This window comes from Leptosomus discolor, chromosome 15 (assembly GCF_034619465.1).
Source record: "Leptosomus discolor isolate bLepDis1 chromosome 15, bLepDis1.hap2, whole genome shotgun sequence".
Taxonomy (NCBI): domain Eukaryota; kingdom Metazoa; phylum Chordata; class Aves; order Leptosomiformes; family Leptosomidae; genus Leptosomus; species Leptosomus discolor.
In genome coordinates, this window is record NC_141405.1 from 12363415 (window position 1) to 12383876 (window position 20462).

Genomic DNA, 20462 nt, shown 5'->3' on the forward strand with positions numbered 1-20462 from the left:
ACACAGCCAGCCCGTGAAGTTTCTCTATGACAACCCCGTCCGCCAGTGGCAAACTTGAAAGCTTCAGGAAAGTATTTCGTACACCCTTTTTCCTAGCTCGTGAACCATTGAAAATCATCTGTTAGTTTCTCTTCACCTTTTTTTTTTTTAAGAATGACATCACTGAACCCTGTAATTCAGCTATGATCCTTCAGCTCACTCACAAAAGCAAGAAATGTTTAAGTTTTGTAGCATTTTAACTACCTTGAAGTATGGGAACAGCAGTCTGAGAGACTAAAGTGGGGACACGTAAAAGCAAAGAAACATAAACAAAGGGAAGAATATTACACCCACCTTAACAGTAGAGCAAAAGATAGAGTGACAACGTGAGAGCAAGTTAAAAGAGAGCCCACAGAATGAGGAGAGATGAAATTTGAAAGCTTCAATTAAATTCAGGTATAAAACATCCTAAAGTGACATGGGGTAAAACAGAGGCTCCATTTTGGACTGTAGCGAGTACTTCATGCTGAAATATGACAAGGAAATCTCCCTGCTGCTTCCCTTCAGGAAGATGCACTTTTGCAATGTCCGTTTTGTCCGTACAGCGGCACACATGCTTGGAAACACTGGCATAACTGATGCAGGTATTGGTTCTAGTGAAATGAGACACTTGCCACTGGTTCCCACACTGTTACGTGTAAAGGCAGTTGTATGTAATTAAGGGGAATTTCTTATGTACGATATTTAGAAGCTTATTTTGCATATTGGATCCTGGTATTAAAACTCTCTTGAGCAACTTTGTTGTGTATGTGCATGCATAAAGAGGGAAGATGCTGCTGTCTTTAATGGAATAGCGTCTTTAAACGGAGTCATGAAATGCATGCTTGGAATTTAATGATATCCACAGCTTCTGTAATGCTAAAAAGGTGAAATAAAAGCAGCACCCTGATACTGAAAATCACTCTGATTGTGATGGAGGGTTGCTTGCTAGTTTCGTGGTTCCGTGTGTGGCGTACTGGGAGATGTTTATGCCTCTGCGTGTCCCTGTTCTGTTTGTCATTAACGGTATCTGTTTAAACTGGCATTGTAATGCTTTCAGTTACTTTGTTTTGACATGAATGGCCAAAATTGGTTTAACTTTTGTGGTGATGTGTATTAACATGCTTCTGAGGCTTTATATAACTTTGAATGAACGAATTATAAATAGAAGAATCAACAGGGTCACTAGAAGTTTAAAAGGGATGAAGGATTGCACGAAGACGTGGAGAGAATGCAGCAGGGAAGATCTGCTCATACAGGATTTTGTGGAGAGTTTGCAGGTTGTCTTTAAAGATAAAATTTATGAGACCCAATTGATGTAATGAGGAGGGAGAGGGGACGATGTGCAGGTGACCATTTATCAGTTGTCTGTTTTTTCTGTCATGCTCTACCAAGTTTTTCACTCTTCCCTGTAGGATTTGCCTCTCGTGCCCTTCCAGCTAGACCAGATCTTGAGAATTTGCTGTGATTATGTTTTGCTGCTTTATGTAAATAATCATTACAGGCCTAAAGCAGACCAGAGGTGAAAATAAGATGAGGGAGTAAAATCTTGTGAAGATCATTCACCACAGAAGGACGTTATTAGGCTGATGAAATCTTTCCGGTTTTCCATTAGGAAATCTGAGTGGTATGGGAAGTGTAAGGAAACATCTTCTGCAGTAGCCACCAAGGCAGTGAACAAGTCAAGTATGAAACAAACTTAATTCTTGTGTGATGGTGGCCCAGCTCAAACAGCTAGGTGATTACAGCTGCCCCCAGCCCGCTCTTGCTGACTTCTTAGGTTGTACATTTGGAGTAGGATTGATCTGCTGCCCATTAATCTCCTTTTACCACAGGGAGGTCTGATAGTCCCAGCCTGTGTGTCCCTTCACACAGCTGCTGTGTTTATTAAAAAGAACCAGCCAGAGAAGTGCTTTTATCTTCCTCAAATGCATCTTCCCCTCGCAGAGATTTTTTTTTTTGAGTAAATATCTTATCTTTTGAACCATGTAAACTTTCTCTCGTGAGGGAGAAAACCATTTCTCCTTTTTCCCTTACACTGCTGTTAATGTATGTTGCAATCCGTATTACTTACAGTAATTGTGGAGCCTGTATATAACAGATACCTACTTGTCTCTTCCAGTTTTTAGCTGAAATGGTAGTCTTTTTTCTTTGTTGTGGAATTGTGCAGATTTTCATACAGGTGATGTTCGAAACAAAAATATGTAATCGTTTCTCTATTTTCTGAAAACTGAAGCGTGACCTGAGGACTCTGTGAGCTTCAGTGGTGTCAGGTTGTCAGAGGCATTGCAAAAGAGGCATTTTTCTAGGAGGAGGGGAAAAGAACTAACATGAGGCTGCGTTATAGCTTGATAATTCATAGGTTCCCCCCTGGGAGACAGTAGTTCATGTGTGGGTAGATGGTCTTCATAAAAGAAACAAGAAAGAGCCCATTAATGCAGGAAAATAAATAGGTAACTCTGGGTTTATCTTAACAGTATAAAGTAAATAGCTCATATAAGCCTGATGCCTTGAGGTCTCCGTAGAGGATGAACAACTGTGTGTTGTTCTGTACTTAGACTCCAGACATAGATTTTCTTTAATTGGAAAGTAAATAGTGTGTGTCAGAAATGTAGTTGACTTCATTTTGGCCACCCACATGGTGTGCAGTCTGGCAGAAAAATTGCCCGTTGAAGTCTGACCTGTTTTATAATACTGTAAATACCAGATTTAAGCTGGCTGAATCCACTGAAAATTATACGTGGCGATACCTTAGTATCAAAACTCAAAAAAAGGCTCAAGTCATTTCTGTCTTCTAAGGGAAGTTTGTCACAGACTTACCTGTCAAGTTGTTTTTTTTCTCCCACAGCTGCTGTTAGCAGGAGTTCCGTGGGCTCGATCCTCGCGGGGCTGGGTGGTGAGTGTGGCAGAGGCAGTTTGCAGGATTTTCTACACATGGTAGTATGAGATATGGCACAGGGTGAGAAGAAGTATTATGATTGTTGGTAATCCAGTGATACAGGAACTATCTTTAGGTCTCGAACCCCATTCATGTAAGGAGAAATCCATGCACCAGTCAGGGGTGTCTGTTAACTGTATTACACCATGGTGAAGGAGAGCGGTGTGGTACTTGCCAGCACCGATCTACAGCTGAATTCTCAGTTACTGACATTAAAGTATAGATAGAATTTAATTTTACCTTATGTCAGAAGTTTTCGTGTTGTGTTTTGGTTTTTAAAATCTATAGGAGTACAAGCAGCTGAAAAATAGCTTCAATTTTTGGAATGTAAGTCAATGTATTGGACTGTATTTATTCCCAGAACTCTATTGGGTTGACAGTGAAGACATATCCTAAATTTTGTTTATAGTGATCACAGCTTCAAGGACAGTAAAACATTAGTGGTGGAACTGAGGTTTGCAGAATATTGGAGAATTTTAACATAGAATGAAAAGTACACAGCTAAGTAACCTCTCTTTCTACAGTGGCTTCTACTGCTTCCCTTCATATATACGTATTTGTGTGTGTGTGTGTGTGTGTACGTGCATGTACACGTATAAATAAGATGGGTGGAGGAAATCTTGAGATGTAGTTTACTGTGCTCAGTCCACACCGCCTGATTTTTCAACTACAATAAAGCATTACAGTCGTCATGGAAATAGAGGCAGGGATGTAAAGTGATTAACTTCTGTTTAAGAGAGAAAAGAAAGATCCTGCTGCTTCGTCTTGGTGCTTGAATGACTTGCTTGTGGTTGCTCCTGTCTAACTCAGCCTGCATCAGCCACAAAGACCTTGTACAACAACTAGTAACTTCCTAGTGCTGCCCTGAATTTATTTCCATTATAATGCGTGAAACGGGGAATTGTCCTTAGGGTGATCCTTGCATTGGGATCACCCACAGTCTGGATCTGCAGCTTGGTTCCTTTAGTTGTACAGCCCCAACCTGAAAAATCTAATGTTTCCTTCATGTTCTGTTCTTTATTTCTTTCAGTGCCTGTTTTCAGGCAACCTATTTTCCAGGTATGACCGTCTGCCTCTGAGTGGTTCCAAGGACTGTCCCTGCCCACCCGATCCCGTTTATTAGCTGTTTTTTCCTCATGGACTTTGTACGGTGGTGGTGTTTTAGCCCTATTTGTAGTCCCTTGATAATTTGTTTGTATTCTCTTTCCATTGACGTTTAATGGAATAACTGGTATTATGGCATTTAAGGATTTGGATAGAGAACTGTTCTGTGGGATAGTAGAAATACGTCCAAAGTATTTCTTTGGATAGTAGAAACACCTTTTATGTTGCAAGAGAATGCAGCTCTATCTGGCCGTGGCCTGAAAATACATGTAACGGTTCTGTTCCTCTGCAGTTTTGCCCTTGGGCTGTGAAGGTGGCACTCTGTGTCGGGAGCGAAGTAGCAATAAGAATGCAGAAGTTCAGCATTGTGACAGCAATGCGCTCGTGTCAGGGTTTTCCTCTGTACAATCAGAACGAGGTCACTTTAGGTAAAAGAAAACAGGAGGAAAATGTGTGAGAGAGGCTTGTAGACAGAGGAAGCAAGCCAGCCTTTTGCAGCCTTCTCTAACCTAACAAATTAATAAACAGCTGTTTGGCTTTTCAAATTTTCTCAGCAGTAAGTGTTGTTAATCAATTTTTAATGCAACAATTAAAAAGATAGGAAAACTGCTATCCAGCTTTCACCGGAATAATTGATTTCTGCAAGACCTTAACTATCTTAACTGTTCTTCGGTGTAAGAGTTCTGCTAGATGATATGACTAGATCCAATGGAAGTTGGAGGAAAACATAGCTATGTTTATTTTAAAAAGTCTTCCAAAATGTTACTGGCAATGTAATGGTTCAAAAATGAGGCCACTGTGCATTTTGGATTGCAGGCACTTATTCTGCCTGCATGTGAGGAATGCAACTAAAAAACCAGCTGAAATATTTGGCAACTAGGCCTGCACGTTATGCTCCCATAACTACGGTAAGAATAACCAAAATGAAGCAGTATTTATGTGTGTTTAAACACCAAGTTGAAAAACACGAAGTCCCAAACCATAGGAATTCCCAAACTTGGTGCGTAATGACCTAGAATGGAGGCCGGTATGACCAGGGCATCCAAAGCGATAGCTCAGCACTGCTGTGCTGAGGGAGATACATGCTTGGGGTGGGCAGGAAGAGGAAGGTTTGTGTTACCTCATCTGAGGTGTTTAGTGGAAGTGCCAAAATGAGGAGGCCAGTCTCTGGGTTTTAGTTTGCTCAGCATGTCGCTGAGAAGGAAGTTGAGGATCTCATACGTGTTTTCTCTTCCGCCGTCAGTAGCTTAGATCACCTCTTCTCACGTCTGTAAAAGCATCATGTGCCCATAGACAACTGCAAAATTTGCCCATCTCCTTAAGATACGCCCAGAAAGGATTTCATAAATTTGTAAGCTCCACAGGAGGACAAAGGTACATCGTCCTGTTCCTGTGCTGACTGACGTGCCCGTAGCGTTACTTACACAGATGTGCTGCAGGTGGAATATCTGCTGGTAGCACAGAGCGGTACTGAAATGCTCTGCTTCTGTTTTGCCAGGTCGCTGCGTTTTGTGACGTTGACGAAAAGAAAATAACAAAAGGATTCTACACTTATGAAGAATCTGAGGTTAGTTACAAGTACTTGTGCATTCTTTACTGTGATCTGGAAGCGTGCTGGGAAATGTGCTGAAGGAACACCTCACTGATTTTAGCTATTGTATAGCCAGTCAGTTCGGTAAGGAGACTGACAGAAGACTAGATAGCTGGGGATTGGTACTGGAGTGCAACCTGTGGAGCCACAACTATGGACCTTATGCTCACTGAAGTCAGTTTAGGAAGACAAAAGTACATACACGCTGGAAGGATGCTGATGGTGGGGTGAAACACGGCCTTCACTGGCAGTTTTTTCTTTTACATGGGAGTAGAATTTGGCTTATGATGGGTAAAAGTCAAATATCTATTAAAATAAAGTATAGTATCTGTATCCGACTAAAACTTTGATAGGTTCCTTGAGATCCTAACATTGTAGGCAGCAGCATTTTATTCCCTAGACAAGGGAGCATGACAGTTAGATGGCAATAAACAAACTATACAGAAAAAAATGTTGTCTTGTTGCAGTATTAATTTCATGACAGCGATTAGCTCAAGACCTGGAGTAAAGTTGCATCCAGATTCGGTCCCTACAGTGGCTGGTGAAAAGACAGTTCTTAGTTTCGCTGGGCATCGGGGCAGATCCTGGGAGCGTGGTCCCCTGAGATGCGGTTCGGCAGCACAGCTGAGCCGCTCTGGCTGCAGGGGTGGTCCGACTTCGCTCGCTGGCCTCAGCCACACACTCCCACTGCTTCGTTTGTAATGGGCCCAGCAATCTCGCGGCTGACGGGTGACTTGATTCAGTTAGCTGATCTGGCAGAAAAGGAACCCTTAAAATAAAAGGTTTTCCAGCAAGTTATCTTGTGAATCAAATTACCCCAAGGGTGCATGATCCTCTGTCTGATGGGAGTAGGACTGAGGGAGGGGTCAGGGGGGAGGAGGGGCACCCCCTCAGATACAGCTTGTGGTTAGTCTGGAGTCGCTGTAAAATCAAGGTCTATACTGGGAAGCTGAGGGCTTTCAGCTGCACAAAAGCAATCAGAGTTCAGGATTTTGACCTGGGATACTGAGGACTTCCTAAGTACCGGTGCAGTAATGCTGTCAGTGTAATTGTTACATGTCCTAAGACATACCCATCCTCTCAGATCAGTTGTACAGAAGATTGTACTGCAGCCTGTTGTGAATCCTTAGAACATTCTGCAGCTTGGAGCCATGGTGAAGTCCCAGTTGGGCAGAAGGCATTTAGCAGCTGCCACTGAGAGGGAAGGATTCTCCTTTGCATCCGCTATCGTGCCTGCTCTGATGGTTCTCTGATGGTTCTCTGATGGCACAGTGAGCTGATGCTGCTCACTGAAGTGGCAGAAAATTAATCTGCCAAAAACAGAAAGAAGGTGGTTTTTGTGGGGTAGGCTGTCAAAGCGGCATACCTTGCAGTCGGATCAGAGAGGGAATTGTTTGGGGAAGGGGCTAAAAGTCAAGCTGGAAGGCAAGGAAGCAGTGGAGGAGAGGAGCGAGACCTTTCAGCAGCAGAAAGCTCTGAATTCAGATCCAGTGGCATGTGTAACCTCATTCAAAGACAGACGATTGTACTGCAAGATGGAGGTAAGGAAAGAAGGGGCGCTTGAAACAACGGGCAAAATCATGAGCGGAAGCATGTGACCAGCTGCACTATTAGCATGAGGTCTCACAACAATTTTTTCCCCTTTTAGTGTTTAGTAGCTCCTACAGCTGAGCTAACAGGTAGTGCTGTGTGCCCCTCTACTGAAATCTACTGCTTCTTCCGGCAGGAGAGACCCAAACCGAAAATTCCTATACGTCACTTCCGAGACGCAACTCCACCTTTCATTATCTGTGTGAAGCTGGTGAGTACCGCCTCTAGGTGCCAGATCAGGATTTGCTCCTTAGGAAAATCAATTTCTATTTACTGTAAGTAGCTCTTCCCCAGACGCTTTTACTGTGCAATTGAATGGCCTTTTTTATCACGTTGATCGTGCAGAGTGTTCCAGGGATTTAAACCAGCAGCGTGAGTAAAGCAGCATTAAAGATAACAAAAGGTACAGCTTCTGTAAAGGAACTTGCATCTGTTCTGCTTTCTTGCCCAACAACATTATATAGACAAATGGGCACGTACAGTAGCCCACCTGGCCTTGGTTTATTTGTAATATTTTGCAGCCCTATGTACGGCAAAGGCTTTGTTTTTTAAATCAGACCTTAAAAGCCGTTTTGTTTGGCAGTGCCAATTCTGAAGCCTCTTCTGCACCTGATTGTGATAACTTCCTTGTTTCAATTGGTTTAATTGACCTAACATAACATAACTAGAAGATGATAACCAGCAGTTATTTTGCTGTTATATTTAAAATAGCAAAGCACAGTGTATGGGATAACACAGAAGTGTTAAAGTAAAATAGAAAATACATTCTAGTCACAAATGCTAGTAAAAAAGTCTAACAGTAACTAAACTCCATAGCTACATATAAACACCAACGTTCTAATGCTATACTAGATCTGTTCAAAGATTGATGAGCTGAATCTCATCTTGTCTGGGACAGTCTGCTTTTAACTTCGCACTCCCAACTTTACGATCAACTCTGAGATCGTAACTATGAGTTGTAAAGCCAGACTGAAAGTACCTTAGGGCATTATCATGTACTGTTGGTTGATAAACTCTTGGATAAGCTAGTAATATTACAACTAATTTAATTTTTCATACTACATATAATGGTGGGTGGAAGTCCCTAGACAAAACATCTGTGCAACCCATTATAAAGCACATTTAATTTGTGAAGCCCTTACAATAAGACTATTATACAGCATCTTGCCTGAAAACTCTGGTCCATGACTTCAGTTGTGATTGCAGGGTATTTTCCACTCGTGGCCACTGAGCATTTTCTACTTGCTGATCGCAGAACACTACTGGCCATACTGCCGTTTAAGTAACAGACAGTATTTTCTTTGGAAATACAATTTGGCCTACTTGAAACACGTTCAGGGTTTGTAAAGTTGCTTCTAAAATCTGCCTGTGAAAGCAGCTCACTTTTTAGGAGAATTTAAGGAGGTCAGTAGCCATTCGTGTGGAGCGAAATCTCTAGAACCTGCAGGCAGGTTGTCTCCTGACCCCTTTCCCTTCGTGCCCTCATCACACAGTTGGCTGCTGTGAAAGTTGGTGTTACAAGGGCTGATGGCAAAACCACCCCAGTGCCGAGGTAAATAAAGATGAACGCGCCTGAGTTCCAGCAGCATTATACGCTGGGAATACAAAATGGTGGCAAAACTGAGAAGAACAATGCTGGTGATAAACTTGCAGAACAATATAGTGAAAGTCCGAAATGGAGCTTACTTTTCTACAGATTTTAAACATCCTGATACCTGTTAATTATATGAACCTCGCAGTACACCTGTGTCATTATACCATATTATTATTTTAATACTATGAAGACAGAGAATCAGGTTGTTAGAAAGACAAATTTATAATAAAGAACTGAAACCAAATTTTTGTTAGCGGTGCCTAATACCCTGTTACCACCTGAGAAACCACAGACAATTAAGAAAGAAATAAAACCCCTAAATGTATCTCTAGCAAAGTGTAGGAAGTGTAAACCCAGTGGGAAGAGAAAAGGAATCGGAAGGTCTCAGGGGGCAGGCAGCAGTGTTGTCCGAGTCTGCTGGACCCTTCTGTTCTCTACCATTGGGTTTCACAGCTGATTTTAAGGAATAATTTTTAGCAAGCTCTGTCAGCTGCTGTTGTACTTGCAGTATTTTATTACTGTTAGGAGTCTTAGTGCGGGCTGTTGGAGTCCGTGAAATCCCACCCTTACTACTTGCAAGGCTGTGGGTGGAATGAAATGGCCACAGCTTCCAGCAGTAGTTTTGCCATGGAAAGCAGTATTCTAGCAAACCAAAACAAGCTGATAAATGGGTGTGGTTTAAATACTCAGGTATCCTGTCTGCAGCAGCTTTCAAGCTTCTAGACCTGACCACTAGAGGAAACTGTTTCCAAATGGGTTGAGAAGAGAAGAGTATTGAACTTTTTCATTCATCTGTGTTGACACGGTGCAGGCCGAGGGTTAGTCTTTGCTCTATTTGTAGGTTGAGTCTTGCCTTGCTTTCTGCGCGGCCCACATCTGAAGGAACAGCTGAAAACAAAACTTCCCGCTTTTTGCTTTCCATTAATGACCTTTCCTACATTTCTTCTTCCAACTTTTGCAAAGTGGGAGCACAGGAGAAGTAGGATAGGGGACAGGAACATGAGATGGTAAGACTGCATCAAGTGAGAAATGTTGTCTTTTTTGCGATAGCTGTTGCTGCCTCTGATGCTCTTCACCCAGATGTATCAAATCAAACCAAACTGTGCAAAAAATGTTGCTGTTCGAAGTTAAAGGCTCATGTGACAGACTGCATTTGAGATGTAGCATTCCTCTGCAGAAAGGGCACTGTCCTTGTGCATAGGGTGGGGAGGAAAACAAAACTCCTGTGTCTGAGGGGTTACAGAGCCCTGTATTTTCAAACTATTGAGGGCAAGTAGCTTTACCCAGCTCTGTTTCAGATCATGCAGCAAGCAAACCTACAAAACGTGTGGACGTTCCTGGTGTAGACGGCTGTAGTGCAACAACCACAGCCTAGCTCCATGTTGCGTGGGACTGTTGGAAGTTTACATAAGGCAGAATTAGCTGCAGATCCTCTTAGCTAATGTCTTAAAGTCATTAGCAAATAATCTCAGACTTCCAAATTTAGCTCTGTTATTTACCAACAAAAGTTCATCCCCACCCTTCTGAAGGAGAAAGTGTCCTGGAGCCGTAGTGTCTTTTATTTTGCTGTTCGTGGTAGGGGATTATTTTTAGTTCTGACACAAGCAAAACCTGCATGTTTATATGCAGCTTTAAGAGGGTAATTTTGAAGATTAGATATGTTTATTGTGGGTTATTTGCAAGAAACAACTCTGCTGGCCGTGTACTTGCAGCAGCATTTGCTTATTTATTTTTCCCGGCAGTTCCTCCCGTGGCAGCATGGCCATTACTGTGTTACCATATAAAATCATTTTTGACAAAGCAGTCATCCGATGGGGTCTGCGCTCAGTTCGCATTTTAAAATGGCTTCACAAAGGGCTGTAGCTGAAGTTCTGCTCGGTGTGTGTGTGTGTAAGTTTTTGCTGAAGAGACTAGAACTGTGGCTTTAGCTCGTCACAGTTGTGCAGCAGCCGGCGGTACCCCTTCACCTAAGAGTCTGCACTGTGCGTTTTGTCTTGCTTTGAGGTAAAAGCAAAACGCTTAGAAATCATGTATTGTGCCCTGTTTTGGCATGGATTCCAAGTGCTTGAAATGAAAGGGATTTTTATTTTTCTGTCTCAGTAATTACACTAGTTTGATTGTATGAAGTTTTCAGTAAATTTACTGTTAGACCAGTTATTGTAAAAAAACCCTGCCTTGTTCTGTGTCCTCCGTCTTGTGTTCAGGGAGTGGAAGACTTGCTTTTAATTCTCCCGCTTAATTTAGCATCTGGGCTCTTCTATATATATATTTTTTTAACCCTTCTTTGGAGCAGGTTGATTTTTCAGCAAGCTAGACACAACTGTTTCATACCCTGTGACCTAACTTGTGAAATCTTGGGTTTATGAAATCCTTAGCGGAGGGTAAAGGTTGTAATCAAGGCCAACATTCGGAGTAGAATGCCCTGTTGACGTCAGTGCTAAGTTAAGTTTTGCAGATGGACCAGGGACAGTCCGGGATCTTAAGTGCATTGCAAAACTGGGACCCAGTCCTTCAAATTATTAAATACCATCAAGTATTCTTGACTTCAAGAAGTAAAAAAAACCCGCCAAAACCCTCAACACCTTTCACAAGGGGGGGTCTTACTGCTCAGTTAGGACATTGGTTACCTTCAGTAAGCGGAGCCCCTGTTTCTAAAGCCCACTGCCGTGGGCCCTTGCCTGCCCTCCTCCGAAGTACTCATTAGCTATTCTTATTTTTTTTATGGTTCGTAAACATCAGAGCTCAATTATGCATTTTATGACTGGTGGTTATGGCTTTTTGTTGAAGTTCTGGATCAGATTATGTCATCTTTGTATTTTTTGGCATTGCTAATGGAGGTAGAAGACCACGGCAGGGAGAAGGCTGCGACCCCGCGGCGCAGCAGGCTGGCGTGGGCCAGCGGCTGGAAATGCGCCCGTGCAGCGTGTCCATTCCTGTGGAAATGCCGGCGGCAGAAAGGGGGCAGAGGGCTGGGGGGACAGGTCAGCTCAGGGGCGGCGGGCCTCGCCGCTGCTCGAGCGGGCGGCGGGCCTTGCCTGGAAGGCTCCCAGCGCCACCCAGGCGCTGCCAGCAGGTTGATCAGCAGTTCGGCCGATGGGGCCCAGGTGCTGGGAAGCTGGCTGTACAGGCCGCCAGGGGAGTCCGTTGTTTCTGAACTCGAGTTCATTAAGGATCCCTGAGCCATTTTTTGAATCCAGGTACTCTAGCCAAAGCCTAGCGTTCCACCTCCTTTAATTCCGGTTTCAGCTGGACTCTGGTTTTGTGACTTCCTGGCCTAAACACTTGCAGTACTGTCGTGCATTGTTAAAACTTCCATATTGCTGCTCTGGGCCAACCAAAAGCACTCTAGTGATCTCTTACCGACCTCCTACGGTATTACAAGCTTTAATTTTTGTTGGTTTTCTTTTTTTTTTTTTTTGGTGACATTCCTTAAGATCTGTAGAATTAAGCCTCCAGGAAGACCAAAGTAGTTGGCATGTTTTCTTAATGACATCACCGCCTTGCAAGCTTGCTCATGGAGGAAACCTGCCAGGTTCCTGTTCAGATAATGTCACCAGGGCTCAAAAGGAAACACCTTTAACTATGCAAAATATTTCAGTTGCTTGTTGAAAGGTTTGTTTCATCAGACAAGCCAATCATTGTCCAAAAATCAACAACAAAAAAAATGGCTCGTTTGTCAAACTCATTCCCTTGGTCCATTCTCTGAAAATGCTGCATTAGAGAACACGCTGTGCAGCCAGCTGTCTGCAGAGCTGTGCTCAGCACAGCCCGTGTGCTGCATCGCACCAGGAGAATGCGTTGTCTAATATCCCCCCCCCCCCCCCCCCCTTAAGTCAAACAGTGATTTTTGAACGTACACTTAATTTTTCAATGGAAATTTCTGAGCCTTGGTTTGTTTATGTTTAGTTCTGCAACTGGGACTTTCTTCTGTGGTCTGAAGAACCAAATTACCAAAACCTGTTACAACCTGCAACAAGTTTGGGTGATCTAATTCTCTTCTCTTCCCTCTCAGGATTTGACAGGTGGAGCATTTGAAACAAACCTGAACACGCTCAACTTGAAGGAGGGGATGGATTATTATCACTTTAACTAAAACCCACGGTGAGGCAGCGATATGGAGGCTGTGTTACCCTCTATGCACCTGTGTGCAGGGAGACCAAAGCAGTCAGAGGTTTTGAATTTTGTAGTAACTTGTGCTTCATTAAATTACTGTCGGTGCTGAGTAACCCCTTTCTGAGGGAGGTCCGCGTTACACCACGGATGCTGCTATTGGCTCATTTTACTATGGCACATCACTTGTTTACCAAACTCAGTTTGATTGTTAAATCGTTTCTAATGTACACAACCATCAAGTACAGGCCGTAAGACTGCACGAGGGCTGTCACCACAGGGAAGCCTTGACAGTGCCTCAAGCAAAGCCTCCAACCACTGCCCGTGTAAAGAGCCATTTCCGTCCGACGTGGCTCGGGGCCCGCGGCCATTCCCTGCGAGCGGCTCAGGGCGTCCTCCGAGTCGGGGCTGTGTGACAAGTACGGTTGGGTCTGTAGCACCGTCTGGCAGCCAGATGATCAGGGGTGCAGATGCCCACAATTTTCACGGGACCTGCTCAGGGTTTTTTATGAATAAGAAGGCGTTGCCAACGCAACTCAGGTTTTACTTGCAGCGGGGACCTATAGGTATAACTTGGCAAAACCCAGATCTTTCAAGAATGTCCTAGAACCTTCCATGTAATGACAGTGTACAGGGGCTGTGGACTCGGGACTATATCTTCTGCTGTCATGCCTGTAAGCAGCCCGAGGTGCGTGCAGCCGCGCGGCCAACTCCATCTGTGGCACGGCCTGTGACTTGAGCGCTGTTTGTTTAGCAGTCAGTGAGCGACACTGAGCCACGCTGAACTTCATCTGCCAGCCCAGGCTGCAGTGTAGTGAAGAAGTATTGAATAGAATTTATAGTCATCGTCTTAAAAAGAAGAAAGAATCTTAGAGACAGACTAGTTGAAATGAACACCTGCAGAGCAGATTGCTGCAGTTTCTAGAAGGTACTTCACAGAGAAATGGGCTTGTTTTTAGCTCCTGTGCCTGATTTTTCCCTTCTTCTCAGATTTTTGTAGAGGGGTGTGTATATATATATATATATATATGCTCACACACAGCCACTGTTGTGCTTGAAGTGCAGGATAGTGGGATTTAATTAGAACCATCAAATAACACAGGGTAATTAGAACAGCATGTTGCCTCTGCATTTGTCCTCCCCATCACATTAGTCTTACAAATATAAGCCGTTTCATTTTATGGTCAATAAGAAATGGTCCAGATTCCTAACAGCTGCTTGAAGAGCTGATTCACCTCTGTTCTTCAAGGGAAAACAAAAAAAAGCTTCAGTCCCTAAAAGCTAGTTTACCACAAAAAACATTTGCTTGAATTAGTTCTATACAGAGCTATGAAGAGAGGCTTTGACTTTAGCTGAAGTGAAACCTGGATTTTTTGTTCGACTATGACATAAGAATGACAGACTTAGAGAAACTTCCATGTTCAGGAAGATTTCATTATTATCACTAAGTGTTGCCATTCTTACCTCTGCAAAACAATTTTTGAGAGCCTAAGGCAGCAAGTCTGGTTTAATACTTCATGGGTGTACAGCAAGCACAGGCTGGATGGCTCCATTCAGAGCTGCAGAAGTATAAATCACCGACACCAACAAAACCCAGGTCAAATGTGACAGAAGCATGAAGAGAAACCGCCATGTCCTGGCTACAGATAACGACTTTATAAACAGAAAAATCTTTGAATCTTTGTTGCGTTCCTGTGGCATCTGCACAACGCTTTAAGCCATCACCTCTGCCTCTGATTCTGCAAAGCAGTGCACCTCGCAGCGTGTGCTGAGCATCCCCTTTGTCAGGACGCCGCAGCACAAACTCTTCAGTCCTCACGGCACCTGAAGCCAGAGCTTCAGTTCACAAACCAGCAGCGCCTGCAGCTTCATTACGCTGAGCTCTGCAAGAAAGGAAAAAAGCGGTCACAGGGAGTGGCACGTATCGCTATTTTAACAGTATCCCCATCGTGTAATTAAGTGAACTAAATGGAGAAGAAAATACAGACATAGGAAGCTATAATATTTACAGTCGTTTTTAACACCTTAATTTTTAACTACCCTTTAGCAAATTTTATTTGTCCAAGTTTTAAAGGAATGGTAAGTGTTGATTGCGGCTGAAATTCACTTCCTTCACCTTTTCATAACGTTATGCTTGGCTTCCTCTATTGCTTCTCTTCTGTTCTCAGGACACGTGAGCCCATGAAGAAGAGCAGAGTGTTGCGCGCATGAACGGGCTGCCTATAGTAGGGACATCTGGACAGCTGTGAAAAGGCCTTCAAGTTCAGTGAGAATCACTCTCCGAGTGAACTCCAGCAGCTCTCAGGGCAGGTGCAGGTGTAACTTTTTGCTAGAAGTTACACTGACTATTTGCTTATGTTAAAAAAGGAAGAAAAGGTGAAGTTCCAAACGCAGCACGTAACTCCCAGATTCACAGGGCACTGTTTGTAACAGATCCAGCTGAAATACCTCTACGTGTGTTTGGCTATTTCTTATTCTCTTGTTTGTATCTCCTAACTTGTCAGGCTTCTCGCAGCCTCCGATAATTAAGGACTTGAAATAAGTTTTTTTGAGACCAGTGAATTCACCTTGTAACATCTTCATTTTGAACGCAGCATTTCTATTAGTTGACTAGAAAAACCTTGAAACAGCAATGCTCAGGTCAACGTTGGCTCTAAAAGCAATGCCTTGAGTGGGCAAGAGGTTCAGATGCTTGTTTTCTGAAGTTACAGAAAGATGCAGGTTTCTTCTAAAATTATACTAAAAGCAGAGAGCTGTAGCCATGATGTGGTCAGAACAGGAAGATGAGCAAAGAAAACTGCTGAGGAGTCGCTGAAGGTTATTCATAGATGTCTCAAGTATTAGTCTTCTGACTAGTTTTTTAAATACACTTTTTTTTAATAATATGTATGACTTTTCTGTCAATGACAACTCAAAACATAGGATCTGCTTACACTAGGAAGCCTCTTCAGTGTAAAAGGTTACCAGAACATTACCGGGGAAGACCTGGCTGATGTCAGACTCCCATAATGTAACACCACGACGAGCCAGTTCAACACGTGCTTTAGAAGCTCCGCTGGCTCGGGTCACCTTGAGGTGCTGTGCAGGAGGAAAGACCTGGTGCCTTTCAGCTGCAGCTGGGAGAAGGGCTAAGGCAAAGCTCAAGTGGAACTGTGCAGGGCAGCAAATAATGCTTTGCATAGTTCTAGTCACGAAAATAAACTTAATGGTGTTCAAATATTTTAGAGGATGAAGGGAACGAAGCTCCACCCTCAGGAAAACCTGCACGGGTGAGGTCTCTGAATTTAAAATAGTTACAAAGAAAGACAAAGCTTTCCAGAACTATGAAAGCAGAACAATAAAAATTACAAAGGCCAAGAATAAATTGACACACCACTATTTTTAAGCTCAGTCAGTTTATGGGAGAGATTCTGTGATTGATAGGAGGGAAGTACCTTGGGTCACCAAGCGTTTTCACCTTGTCTTGCATTACTCAAAGTAAAAATAATTTTTCTTTGTAAACTGGCATGTTAACACATGTTCTCTCAACCAGTAACGATTCAGCCTCCTCAGCTTTGGGCAGAGAGGCCGGGAACCTCTCAGAAAGCCTTACGAAACCAGAAAATTCTGTACTTCTGAAATACCGAGCGGATGGGCGGTTCCAAACTATCAGCATTAAAATGAAATGGGACCTTCCTCTGGATAGATTGTCTGTCTTCCTATGAATGTATTAACTATCACGATTATATTCTTCCTGTAAGGCAGTGGTAGAATGCTGTGGTTTGCACAGCATCTCATGTTATAATTTCGCTGTTTAAATTGACTGGGAAGTCCTTTTTTCTTTCCCCAGAAAGGGCAGATGAACAGTTTTTGAACCATCTGTACTGCATTATTTCATTCTTGCGTTTTGTCCGAGTAAAATGTCACACTACAGGGCTGGAACGTTGACAAGAAACGAGACTGGACGGGCTTAAGACAAGAGTCTTCAGCAACGCTGTATACTGTGGAGTAAGCTGTGAGGACTTTCCTCCTGGTGCACCCTGATACATTCACGAACCAGTGAAGAGCTGCACCTGTTGCGCAGAAGTACACCGCAGAGTTGGTGGAACAATTGATTGTTACTAAGCTGCTTCGAAAAAACCCCTCAGGAGCCCGTTCCCGAACTTTACCTTGGATACCAGCTGCGGTCTGGGCACTTTCATGAGATCACAGAGACAGTTGCGTTTCTCCCTTACTACTGGCAGCTCCGCTTCCCTGCATGAGGAAGTATTTTCCAGTTAATTCAAAGATAAAAACCTGCAGTTGGCTACATACATACAACTTGTTAAGCTATCTATATTCATGTGCATGCATCTGTTCTTTCATGTACATTTCAAATTGGTTTTGTGGTGTCACATTTTAAGAATAATGCAACGTTTTTGTACCATCTTAAGCCAGATAAACCATAAATAGACAGCAGGTCTTCCAGAAGTGACCAGTTAACTAGTAAAATGTCCATGACTGTTCTTTGCGGTTTTTGCATTCCAAAAAAATAACACTTAGTCATACAACCCTTTTGGCTACAAGGTCACTAATTCTCTAAAGTTACAGCTCCTTTTTGCCAAAGAGGGCTTCACGTCAAGAATTAAAATAAATGTCACTGGATTGGGACAACATGCTGCAATCTAAAGCAGTTTTCTCCTGAAGCAGAAAGAAAACCGAACCTAAACCTTGTGAGTCTGTTAAAAAGTTTCTGGAATAGCATGATGGCCCTGAGAGAATTTCCTCAAGAACTGTCAGTTACAAAATCCCCCAAATGCAAACGTCTGCACAGTCACCGTTCTTTTCCATGTTGTAAAAACCTGCCCCTCTGACCGGAATGCTGGGAGGCTGCTAGTGTTGCCATTTCAGCAGGCAGATTTGGGTTTTCTTAAGTAACAACTGTAAATGAGCTATTAAAAAATTAACTCTTAGCACATAAACAGAGTCCAAAACTATGGAGACAAAGCATGAAGGGCAAGCCAGAAATAATCTGACTTTTTTTTTTTTTGGGACACCTTGGACAGTTTGTAATATTTAATAGTGGAAACCTTCCTGTAGCGAAACCAAATTTATTATTGATAGAATAATTTGCTTAACTCTGAATTACACAACTGTATGATAAACTCTCTGTAGTTCCAACAACGCGTATGCCAGTAATTATCATCTTCCCCAAGTATTAATTCTCATTGGGCTTCCCGATGTTAATGCTTATTGTAATTCCAAATTTACTGTGATTGTTTTAGCACTGAGAGAGCTTGAGAATAACAAGCAGCTCGCTCTGACACTCAGTAATGACTTCAGATATCTTCTTTTGTAAACAGTTCAAATCTACCAAGATAAAACCATTAAGTCTTAAGTAAACTCACTCTTCATCTTTACTCTTAGTGCAGTGGACGTGCTGCAGCGGGCAACTTTGAGCAGGCCCTGAGCTAAGACAGAATAAACAGGCAGCCAGCCACACCTTAAATGACATGGTGAAAACAGAATATTTAGTTTTCTGAAGTGGTTTTTGGAAGAATTTTGCTGTGGTTTAGTGACCCATTTATGAGCAGAGCTGTACTACCACTGCTTTTTCTGCAGCCATTTGGTGTGTGCCACTTTGGGCACTTACATGTCCTGTAAACACCCTTTGTGACAGCAGAAATCTCATCCTACCCGACTGGTTCTGTTAACAAAGCCTGCTCTTAAATCCAGATTTCATAAGCGAGCACTGAATCACACCGACCATGACACTGAACATCAATATGCAGTTAAAGTATTTTTAACAACAGGCAGAACTGTTAATAACCAGTTCTTCAAATCTGAGACCGTTACTCTAGTTTTGTCCTGGAAAATTCAGGAAAAGAAAAAGCAGCAGCCATCCCTTACAATGACAAACTTAGCTTTCTTTTCCCAAATATAAAGTTATTTAAGCTCAAGCATAGAAATAAGCTAGAAAGTAAGTAAAAGTTAAATAATATAAGCATGCAGTCTAAAAATATGTAACCCACTACCTTAAGGTATATTTGTTCTTTGAACGTGTCTAGGTTAATTTTATGTCCGTGAAATGTCAATGAAGACAAAAAGCCATTTAATATAATGCCTAAATAAATTACATATTTTTTTATGTCTCTCTGGTCTCATGTATTAACTCAACTCTGACTACTGTTGAGGCAGGGTGTTGGGCTGCAGGACCCAGGAGAGTCATCTGTAACAAGGAAAAATGTTTAACATGGCAGCAGAACTAATAAACTAATTAGTATCTTAAAACTCCGTATTTCCTCAGACATCCAAGGCATGCAGTCTTTTGTAACCTTTTCCAGGTGACTATAATGCACAACGCTAAAATTTGCAGAAAGGGAAAAAAAAACCAGTGTCAAACTTCTGGTGAGTATTGCCCCCTCCTGTCCCTTCGAAGGTGCTGGCAGCAGGAGAGCCCCTGCCCCCGAAAGACACCTTGCTGCTTTGGTGCCTCTTGCTCATGAAGACCAGGACCCGACTGCCCCGCCCTTGGATAAGCTCACGATACAGGTAACAGTAGCTAAGAAAAGGAATTACGTTCTATAAAAGTGGTTGCTTAATTCATGCAATATATGCTTGGGAAACGTGTAAAGTGTTCCAATTCAAAATATTTGCTTGAAAACAACATTTGTAGCGTTTTGAGTAATTACATTTCATGGGAGATTTGAGCTGTTCTGCTAATTCTGTTGTTTTCCAGCTTGCAGAGATCCTTCCTTTCCCAAAATCCTGCCAGTGCTCACAAATGCCAAGAAACTGTCTGTGCAGTTGAAGTTTGACTGTTTGCACAGCCCAGTCGCTCTCTGTTTCATGGAACATTTCCAACATCTCCTCCCTTTTCACATTGTTCGAAAAATACGGATATTTTACTTTATCTAGTGGTGATTTTATACCTGCCACTTCCAGTGGGACAGTACAGTAAGCGGTTCTTTGGAACAGAAGAATTCTTTTCAGCAGTGCTTTTCTGGCCTAGACACAATAAATAGCTAAAACTACAGCACGGCTCCTTACAGCCTCCTTGCCGTCGGCGCTCCAGGGGATCAGCTTCTTTTTAACTCCCGTGGTACAGAAATGATTTCGGTTTTTCCTGCTCTCCAGCCACAAATTCACTTACCAGTTGGTGTCGCTGAGTATGGTCATAACCTCATCCACGATGGCAGGATCCGCCACGTCACTGTAGGTTATCAGCATTTCGTAAACTTGACTGGCTGTCGTCTTCCGTATCTACGGGGAAGAGGCAGAGGAAGCTTTAGCAAACCATCCTGAGCCCCGTACGGACAGGCCCAGTGCCGTTACTGGTACTGGTTCTCATCCTGACAGTCGTTTTACTGTGTCATACCCAGAACTACAGCCCGTTCTTGCCACTGACAGCAATTTGCTGCAGGAAGGGACTTCTCTGCCCCTCCAGGAACCTCGCACTACTACGATGGGTGTATTGTCACTAACTTTTGCAGGATTTCCGACTAAGAAGGCTACACCTTACAGCTCTGGCCCTCACAGGGAATTAATTCCAGTGTTTG

At 42.9% G+C, this 20462-nt stretch overlaps 1 protein-coding gene across 1 annotated transcript in view; it reads left to right on the plus strand.

Moving 5' to 3' along the window:
- Positions 1–12928, plus strand: part of QTGAL (queuosine-tRNA galactosyltransferase) — a 122630-nt gene extending 109702 nt beyond the window's left edge. The window contains exons 10-12 of the mRNA XM_086473710.1: positions 5559–5627; positions 7378–7452; positions 12848–12928. Coding sequence (XP_086329836.1) covers positions 5559–5627; positions 7378–7452; positions 12848–12928 — 225 coding nt within the window. The remainder of the gene's footprint in view (positions 1–5558; positions 5628–7377; positions 7453–12847) is intronic.
- The last annotated feature ends 7534 nt before the right edge of the window (positions 12929–20462 follow it).